The sequence below is a fragment of the Schistosoma mansoni genome, chromosome 7, assembly GCF_000237925.1.
Source record: "Schistosoma mansoni strain Puerto Rico chromosome 7, complete genome".
Lineage (NCBI taxonomy): Eukaryota > Metazoa > Platyhelminthes > Trematoda > Strigeidida > Schistosomatidae > Schistosoma > Schistosoma mansoni.
In genome coordinates, this window is record NC_031501.1 from 950,888 (window position 1) to 961,767 (window position 10,880).

The following is a 10,880-nucleotide window of genomic DNA, read 5'->3' on the forward strand; positions in this document are numbered from 1 at the left end:
TGTAGCCCTGATCTATTACATTCGCAGTATATCGAACCAGCACCTACATATCTTCTTATAAGTGTCACTGCGTCAAAGACAGAAGTAATCAAGATAGCCATCGGACAACTCAAGAGCTGGAAGGCAGAAGAACCTGACAACATACCAGCTGAAGCACTGGTTTCATAAAATTAACTACAATTATGATCCACGTTTTAGAGGAGGAAGCAATCAAGAAAACGTGCTGGAAGTGGATAGAACACACATTGACGAGGCGAGCCCTCACATGTATTACTGAATTTCAAAGAAATAAAGGAAGACCAAGGAACATATTACAACAGACATTAGAACGAAAATTGTCTAGAACTAGAAAGGAAGGTCCAGGAGTGAGTGGATGGGAATATTCTGGTCGGCGTAAAGAAATAATTGAATGAGGTGAATATACTTATTTACCTACCAAGAACTCCTTGATATCTAAACATATTACACACTGTTGATGAGACTATGGATCTTCCCAGACTGAAGTGTACGGATTACTCTCAATTTACGCTAACCTTAACGTGTATTAATAACTGACATGTTAGCAAGTTCGACCAATCATGATAGACAGAAAGCCTATCAGGGATGCGAGTTGGCCCCAGTTGATATATCATATAAATACGACGGGATGTAATTAACAAGGTGAGAAGTAAAAGAATTAAAATAATATGGTAGCAAAGATAATAAGACCAAATATTGAGAATATGGTTCGAAAAGGCAGAAATAAAAATATCGTATAAACGAATATTGGAACTCAGGATCTGGAGGAAGATAAAAACAGAATACACCTGAACCGGCCATAAGTTGGAAGAAAGTTTTGGGCTGTTAAACCCAGAAATGTCACTAATCCATAATATCATTGACTATGTGCGCACATAGAATCAAATATTTTCACCAATGACATTAAACCATGAATTTGGCTTAGATATGTAGATGATACCTTTGTTGTCATAAAAAAGATCCGTGTAAGATCTTTTTCCAAACTGATTAAATACATTCTCATCTCACATAACATTTACGAACGAGAATAGAAAATGAACATGATGAGCTATCATTTTTAGATTGCTTAGTTAAAAGAAATCTAAGTGGAGTTCTAAATCTAACCATCTACCGAAGGCCAATGCACTCAAATCATTACATTGACTTTCATTTAACACATTCATTCAGCGCGAAAATCTCTCTAGCCGTAAATCTCTTCAGAAGAGCAAACAACATTATCGCATCCGAAGAGGATAAACAAAAAGGACGAAAGCAGCTAATTAACATCTTACAACTTGATAATTTTCTTATGAAAACATGTTACTGCTAAATAATCCGAACGAAACAGCATGGATTGGTACTGTAGTTTCACCATACCACCATGATACAGCATAGAACAAATGTATATTACAAAACAAGGAACACCCTTCAAAATACTTTAGTTCGCTTAAAGGAAATATCCCATTTGTGCCAGCAGAAATGTGTCTACAAATTGGGGTGTGTAGATTGTGGTGCCTTCTATATAGGAGAGCCATCTCGTGAAATCTTGACTTGAGGCAAACATCTTAGGTACACTAATAAACCACCTAATAATCCCGTAGAACTGGAAAGACTCCAAATTAAACGGCAATAGCAGTTCATGCCATTTTCAACACCATCAAAATATTACAAAAAGGCTTTCCCAACTACCGAGAAAGGCAAGTGGCTGAAGCTTTTCATATACTGTTTAATCATACTGCCTTCAGTAGAAAATAAAGCATCAGATCTACACATACATACATACATACATACAACTGTTATCTTAACACAATTTTCTTCCCTTTTCACACCACATTTTTCATACACACTACAGCAAATTCTTACTTTCATCATTGTTAACATTATTAAATGACTTGTTTAGTATACAGTTAACCGGAGAATCATATACTCATTTATATTCGATCATTTTAATGTTTGATCATATTTCCCTGAAAATGTTTGAACCAGATTGTTAAGCGAAATGTTGGATTTCATTAAAGTTTAATTTTTGACATTCTTTACACACATAATTTTCTTCTTTAATGTCTTACACTAATTTGGATCCCAACTACTGTGAAACTATTCGTTCAAACTTAGAGAAAAGTTCATATGAGTGATATAAGTTTGAATCCCACAGGAAGCACCACTCCTTTAAAGACTACAGCTATGCCTTGATGATGATTGGTAAATAACACGAAACTCAGGTCAAGGAGGGTTTCTTGTTGACTATTTTTAAACCGCCTAACGAGTCGAGATGGTGCAAGGGATGCTGAGTCACTTATATTAACGACCACATTCGATAAGCACTAAGAGGGAGTAGATAAACATAACTTTGTTAAGTACTCGGTAATTAGGGGGGTTGTTTGAGGAGATTTTTAGTGATTTTTTATATATAGTTAAAATCATGAGTCAATTGAAGCTAGATCCCTTTATCATATGCTCACTAGCGACTGGCTCCAAGAAGTATTTCCTGGAGTTCTAGTGAGAAGCAGTAACCAGTGTAGTTCAACCAGGTCTGCTGGGAGATATCAACTCACTGAAGACATTGGTGAAATGGTTGCTCAACTTCGTGGATTGGTTGAAGTTAGATATTAACACCGTTGGATGCCAGCTGGCTCAGTGGTCCATCGCTTAAGTGTTCGCGCGCGAGACTGACCGGTCCTGGGTTCGAATCTTGCGAGTGCGGGATCGTGGATGCGCACTGCTGAGGAGTCCCACAATAGGACGAAACGACCTTCTAGTGCTTTGAGGTTTTCCATGGTGGTCTAGCTTCAGTTGACTCATGATTGTAAAGTCTTATTATAAATCACTATAATTAAGATAACAGTAGTTGACATAATCTCAAATACTTGTATTTTAAAATGTAAATAATCAACACTTGATCAGGTATTTGTTGAAATGGGTTTCTAACTAATATTAGTTACCGTGATGAATCAAAGTTTTTTGGTTGATGTAACTTTTTTCTTTCTCAAAAAAAGGGTGAAATTCAATTGGCTGACACATGAGTATACTTCATAAATTTACTAATCAAACTACAAATATGGCTCAGAATTGATCACAATGGCGTAGGTGTATACACTCTTTGTGTTCTACCAAATTCTAATCTTCTGAATTCTTCATATCTCTATCTTTTTCTCTTTTCAAACTTATTTCACTGGATTAAACTCCTTGAATAACATCTTCAAACCCTAATCTTTCACATTAATACTTATACTCTTACTACTTCTACCACTATGGGATTTGAATCGACAACTGCATCTCTGTGCTAATGTGGTATGGCAACTCAAACTGATGTATGTACGTACGTACGAAGTTCTACGTTGTGACTGACTGACTGATCAATGATCTCACACGTGGGATTCACACCCAGAACCTTCAGTCTTGTGTATGAACACTTAAGTAAGAAAATTTCATGTATCATGTGAAAATTCAATGTCTGATCACATAGTACGATACTCCTTTTTTTGAAAAAAAACATAAAGTTAATAATAGGTATTTAGTAAAAACAAGCTACATTAAATCATGTATAATGTATTTATAAACATACTATACATTAATACAGATTAGATTACATTTGTGTGTGATATATTACTTAAATCATATGTGACAATAACAAACAACTCTCCCTCATCCATTGTTTCATATGTGATAAACGCTTTTTAAAAAGTAAGTATTATATACAAATGTAAATGTGTGTAATTAACTTTTAGGAAGGAGATATTTCTGTTCAGTGTTTTTCTAGCACGGTTAATTCTTTTTACAGAGAATCCAAGTGGGCGGTATTATATCCTAGTGAAGATTAAAATACGGGTAACTTTTGAGAACGATTAATGGACTAGTATATCTATACTCCCCTCATTATAAGCTTCCCTTTGACCTGTAGATTATTATTATTATTATTATTATACGATTTAATGTTCTTAAGTTATGTTCAGCTTATTGATTATAGTCACCCCACATTCACGGGCACTTTTTGGTTCGATCTTGTATAAATGTTATTTCCTATTTTATGGTGTGATACGGTCTGTTTGGCTGATATATAAACCAAGTATGTTTGAAACATATGATTCGCACAGTGAGAGGTGTTATTGGCATTCTGGACTCAACTGGACGGGCTAGGCGAATAAAGGACCAATAAGGACGCTAGGCTATTGATACCGGTCGATCGTCATCGGTTTAACACAGTACAAAGATTGAATAAGTCGTATTTCGATTGACGAGTAAATCATATGGTAACTAGCGGCCTAAGCTACTCCACAAGGGGTAACAGGCATAAGTAAGATATTTCAGAAACCGTCTAAACCGTATTGTTTGTGTTTATGAAAGTTCTAAATAGATATGGAGTGAAAACGAAAAACAGATTAGGAGGAGGAGAAGGGAATTCTTAAGTCCCGATTTGGAGTAATTATAGTGAAAACCAGTTAAACTGTACAGTATATTTTGTAACAAATTTCAAAGCTTCATGAATTCATAATAAATGAAATGAAGTAAACATGACTATATCCAAACAAGTGTAATTTAATACTTGGCAGAATAAAGCTTTACGTCGAAGTGGATTAACTGGAGTTGCACTAGGCCGGAAGAAAGTTAAACGGGCAAATCCAAAATGTGGCACCAGTTCATGAAGTTACTAGCTTTCAGTATGAGGTTGTGGAGATTGTTGATGTTCAAGAAATCATGAGTTGAACTAAGTTAGATCACCATTGAAAACCCGGAAGCACCAGACGACCGTTCTGTCCTAGTACGGGACTTCTAAGCAATGAGCATCAAAGATCCTACACGCAGGACTCGAATTCAGAGGCTTCGGTCTCGGGAGAACATGTAACATCTAGGCCACTGAGCCGGGATCCAACGGTGTTAATGTCTAACTTCAACCAATCGTGGATGAGCACTGCCGAGGAGCACCATACTCCGACGAAACAATCGTTCACTGCTTCCAGGTTTGCAAGGGTGGCCTGACGTTGATCGGTTCATGATTTTAATGAAAGTTATTAACTTGTTGAACTGAGTCACATAGGTGTAGGTACAGAATATTTGATTGGAGTCTGTACGACCATTATAACCAACTGTTGAATACGTTTGATGACATAATTGAAAATCAGTTAAAATAGCACAGATGCATTCACTTCTTTGCTTGAAATACTCACAGTTTTTATTGAGTAAACTTATTCTTTCTGTATATCTGTCTGGTGTTGTCCACTATCACCCATACTCTTATTACTTCCAAAATTTTGCGATTTGTCCAGTCGTGCTAGTGTGTCATAGTAAATTAGGTTCATGTATAAGCTTTCAGTTAACACATTAACCACTATTATACGACTTAATATTCCTAATTTGTTGCCAGCCTATTACTTACACTTTCTCCTCCTGTATATGCAAATCGTTGCTTCAGGACTGGTCCGCGTCAACATCTGAACTAAGGATAGGGAGTGAAGTAGTCAGACGCATAGACAACTTCACCTAATGCGTTAGTGTCTGACGAAATCTCAGCATGGATTCAGAAAGCTCGTTTGGCTTTTGCCAACTTACGTCACCTATGGCGAAGACGAGATATCCGTCTATCAATTAAGGGACGAGTATACTGCACAGCATTTCGTTCTACTTCATGGCTGTGAAACGTGGCCATTAAGAGTAGAAGATACTCGTAAGTTACTTGTATTTGACCACAGATGTCTTAGAAATATTGCTCGCATCTGCTGGGATCACCAGGTAAGTAATAGTGAAGTTAGACGTCAGGGTATTAGGGAATGATGGTAAATCAGTTGATGAGGTTGTGAATCTTCATCGACTGAGATGGTTGGACCACGTGTTACGTATGCCACCACGCGCTATGCTGACTAGTGTAGGGGATGGTTGGAAGAAAGTTAGGGGCGGCCAAACCAAAACGTGACATCAGTGCTTGAAGTCACTAGTCTTCTAGTCTGAGCCATGTTGGTAGATGCAGACTACTTGGTTGGGGTCCGCGTGACTATCGTAGCCAATGGTTGGAGACTCTGGGTGACGTTGTTCAGAATCGATCACAATGGCATAGGTGTATACACTTTGTCTTCCCTTAAACTGTGGGATTAAAATTACTTCATACCTTTCTTTCTACGATTTAATTCTTTCTTCCTGTATTATATCGTTATACACAATCTTTCTTTTATATATTACTACCATTGAAGTAACTGCTTCTATAAAGTTGATGTTCATTCTGTTGTGCTAATGAGATGTGTCAACTGGACCAAATGCATATATGTGCTGGTTTCTACGTTGTAGATGACCGACTGACTGTTACTTACAGTTTACCATATTCATAGACATTTTTGGCTTACGATTTCCCATTTGATGGTGCGATATGGTTCAGTATGTCTAAATATAAACCCATACCTACTTGAAATGTAACATAATAAAGATTGGTGGATGAATTCTCTTTTAGACTTAAGGTAGGAAATAGAGAAAGACTTGAGAATAATGAGCCAATAGGAAATCAGTTCGCGTCGACTTAAGGTTAACCGTGAAGGTCAAGAGTGTAATCAGTCAATTCTAGGGTGCTGAGCTATAAACGGAACAATTGACACAAAATAGAAAAAATTTGTAGTCAGAATTCTGATTGGTGATTTTTAAGACGTGATATCGATTAGCGATCTCAAGTGATAACACATCCTGTATCAGATTTTATGCTTATTAATTGAAATGAATAAAACAAAACTTACTTGGACCTGAATGAATTGTATTCGCACGAGCTTGTTGTTCTTTTTCTCGACGATCTAATTCGGCTGCACGAGCTTCAAGTTCAGCTTGTCTACGTTCCAAAGCTAAGACGTTTTCATTACCACCACCAGCTGTAGCTTTTGCATATGGTGAATACATTTCTGTAGGTGGTATTGGTGGTGGGGGAATATCAAAAACATAATTTTTATTTCGATTATCTGAAGATGGTTCGTTAGTTTCAGGTGTTAAAGATTCATATTCTTTGAGAGAAGCGAAAAAAAAGAGGGAAAGGAAACAGGACTATTAGGACTAACAGAAAACTGGTCGATAGATAAAGTTACAAATTTCGTTGGATGCTTATTGTTAATTAGTATTTCATAGATAAAGCGAAAGTGCCTTGTCTCAATAACAAAAAAATTATTGGGGCTGTTTGATTAATTACCTCACCATCCTGATGGGAGATCTAAACGCTAAAGTCGTAGTGGACAACACAGAATATGAAGATATAATGGGACGACATAGACTGGGAAAGGGAAATGAAAATGGGGAGAGATTTGTAAATCTAAGTACATTCAACAAATCGGTTATAGGCGGCACAATACTTCCACACAAACGCATACACAAAGCCACATGGATCTCACCGGACCACACCACAGAGAACCAGATAGATCATATTTGTATCAACAAAGAATTCCGAAGGACAATGGAAGATGTGAGAACCAGGAGAGGAGCTAACATAGCTTCAAATCACCACCTGGTTGTGGCCAAGATGAAAATGAAGCTAAAGAAACACTGGACAGCTAAGGAAACATTAATACGAAGGTTCAATACAGCCTTCCTTCGAGGCACTCACAAATTCAACGAATTCAAGATAACTCTCAACAACGGGTTCCAAGCTCTACAGGATCAACTGAAAGAACAGGAAACTACGATGGAGGACAACTGGAAAGGGATCAAAGAAGTAATAACTTCAACGTGTTAGGAGATTCTGGGTCGCAAGAAGCATCATTATAAGGAACGGATCTCTATGGGAACCCTGGACAAGGATCAAGAAAGGAAGAACAAGGAGACAGCAATTAACAACAGTCGAACACGAGCAGAGAAAGTCAAGGCGCAAGCAGAGTACGCAGAAGCAAACAGGCAAGTGAAGGAGAGAATTAAAGCCGACAAGTAGAATTAAATGGGAGAACTAGCAACGACGGCGGGAAAAGCTGCAAGAGAAGGGAATATGGAACAACTATATGATACAAAGAAGAAACTAGCAGGGAGATATAGTAAACCACAGAGACCAGTAAAGGGCAAAGAAGGGAAGACAATCACAGAGATTCAAGAACAAAGGAAAAGATGGGTAGAATATTTCGAGGAACTGCTCAATAGATCAGCTCCATTGAATCTACTGGATATCGAAGCGGCACACACTGACCTTCCAGCAGATGTCACTCCACTAACGAGCGGAGAAATAAAAGGTGGCCATCGGGCAAATCAAGAATGGGAAAGCGGCAGGACCTGACAATATACCAGCTGAAGCACTGAAGTCAGACATTGAAGTAACTGCAAACATGCTTCACCTTCTATTCAAGAAGATTTGGGAAGAGGAACAAGTGCCAACGGACTGGGAAGAAGGATACCTCATCGAGATACCAAAGAAATGAGATCTGAGCAAATGTGAGAATTACGGAGAAATCACACTGTTGTCAGTACCAGGAAAAGTTTTCAACAGTGTTGCTGAACCGGATGAAAGACGCAGTAGACACACAACTTCGAGATCAACAGGCTGGATTCCGTAAGGATCGGTCGTGCACAGACCAGATTGCGACACTACGTGTCATCGTTGAACAATCAATTGAGTGGAACTCATCACTATACATCAACTTCATTAACTATGAGAAGGCGTTTGACAGTGTGGACAAGAGGACGTTATGGAAACTTCTTCGACACTATGGAGTTCCTGAAAAGATTGTCAACATTATCCAGAACTCATACGATGGACTACAGTGCAAAGTGGTGCATGGAGGACAGCTGACTTTTCAGTAAGGACCGGAGTCAGACAAGGTTGTCTACTCTCCCCCTTATTTCTTCTGGTGATTGACTGGATTATGAAGACTTCGACATCTGAGGGTAAGCACGGAATACAATGGACTTCTCAGAATCAATTAAATGATTTGGACTTCGCAGATGACCTAGCCCTCCTCTCTCACACACACGAACAAATACAGACAAAGACAGCAAATGTAGCAGCAGCCTCTGCATCGACAGGTCTCCACATTCACAAAGGAAAAAGCAAGATTCTCAAATACAACACGGAGAACACCAACCCAGTCACACTTGATGACGAAATTCTGGAAGATGTAGAATCATTCACGTACCTGGGAAGCATCATTGATAAACAAGGAGGATCGGAAGCAGATGTAAAGGCGAGGATTGGCAAAGCAAGGACCGCATTCCTACAATTGAAGAACATATGGAACTCAAAACAACTATCAACTAATTTCAAAGTGAGAATCTTCAATAAGAACGTCAAGACAGTCCTACTGTATGGAGCAGGAAGGTGGAGAACTAATACATCCTTCGTCAAGAAGGTACAAGCATTTATAAACAGTTGTCTACGCAAAAGACTCAACATTCACTGGCCGTATACTATCAGCAACAGCGTTTTATGGGAGAGGACAAACTACTTTCCAGTTGAAGAGGAAATTAAGAAAAGAAGTTGAAAGTGCATAGGACATACATTGAGGAAACCACCTAACTGCATCAAGAGGCAATCCCTTGCTTGGAATCCAGTAAGGGAAACGGAAAAGAGGAAGACCAAAGAACACACTGAGTCGAGAAATGGAAGCAGACATGAAAAAGATGAATGTTAACTGGAAAGAACTGGAAAGGATTGCCCAGGACAGGGTTGGGTGGAGAGTGCTGGTGTGCGGCCTATGCTCCTCCACGAGGGGTGACAGGCATAAGTAATTAAGCTTATTTATTTATTTAAACGCATAAATATTAGTACAAAGTGGCATCAGATACAGATGCGCCACACAAATCTCACTTGATTTGTGTGTGGGCTGTGATACTGCCTGGGTGCCCAAACTGAAGCAGGTGGTTTTCTTGGGGAGCCACACCCGGAACCTTTGACCTGAAGGTTTAGTCCACAAGGCAGTGGAGCATGGTAAGGAGATGCAGTCCCATGGTAGCCGGTGACCAATAATTGGTTCATACGCCATTTGTTCCTTCAGGATACTGGAGCCCATGTGCACCATTGGTTTGGAATCAGGGTTTCCCAACTCCACTAGGTGGACTTTCCGTGTCCACCAACCCGGTTAAAGCGCCGGACATTCGCTTTTCGTCCTCTCGATTTCGTAAGCAACACCCCCACAACGAGAAGGCTACTATTTATTGAACTAAACGGTGGTCATTAAAAATTTTCGCTGAACTAAAAATTCAAGTTCAGATGTTGGGTTAACACTAGTGTGTGAGTGAAAGTCAAGTAAAGCTAGTAAATAAATTACTTAATAAAATAAGAACCAAATTATGATGAAGTTACATTTAGTTACTATATAAATATACAGGTGTTATGACCTTCATTATTACAACCCAGCTACTCTTATTGCTTAGTATTTTTGGACACTATTTCACTTGACAAGTCCCCAAATCAGAACACAGTTGAACAGGAACGTAATTATATTCCAAATAAACAAAGGTTGAATGGAAGTAGGAATCCAAATAAGAAGAACGTTAGTGTATTCATAATTTTACACAAGATACTAAATTCTTCTGCAAGTATCTGTTGGCGCTGACTGGCTGAAAAGTGCCCAATCGATGTGAACCAACACAATCCTTTACGGAACATACTTTAATTCAATCCTTATCCCACTAACGTCATAACTCGTCTAAATGGACAGGACAACACTATGGAGGCTTCGTTAACACTACGGAGTGCCTGAGAAGATAGCCAATATAATACGGAATTCCTATGATGGATTGAACTGCAAAATCGTGCATGGAGGACAGTTCACTGACTCGTTCAAAGTAAAGACCGGTGTCAGGCAAGGTTGCTTACTCTCACCCTTTCTCTTTCTCCTGGTGATCGACTGGATTATAAAGACATCAACATCTGGGGGGAAGCACGGGATACAGTAGACAGCTAGGATGCAGCTGGACGATCTAAACTTCGTAGATGATCT

General features: G+C 38.8%; 1 protein-coding gene across 1 annotated transcript in view; it reads right to left on the reverse strand.

Moving 5' to 3' along the window:
* The window catches only part of Smp_127650 (putative secretory carrier membrane protein), a gene marked incomplete at both ends in the record, with an annotated part of 25,094 nt that extends 18,227 nt beyond the window's left edge, over positions 1-6,867 (reverse strand). The window contains one exon of the mRNA XM_018798573.1: positions 6,711-6,867. Within this exon, the coding sequence (XP_018653502.1) occupies positions 6,711-6,867 (157 nt within the window). The remainder of the gene's footprint in view (positions 1-6,710) is intronic.
* Between the last annotated feature and the right edge of the window lie 4,013 nt (positions 6,868-10,880).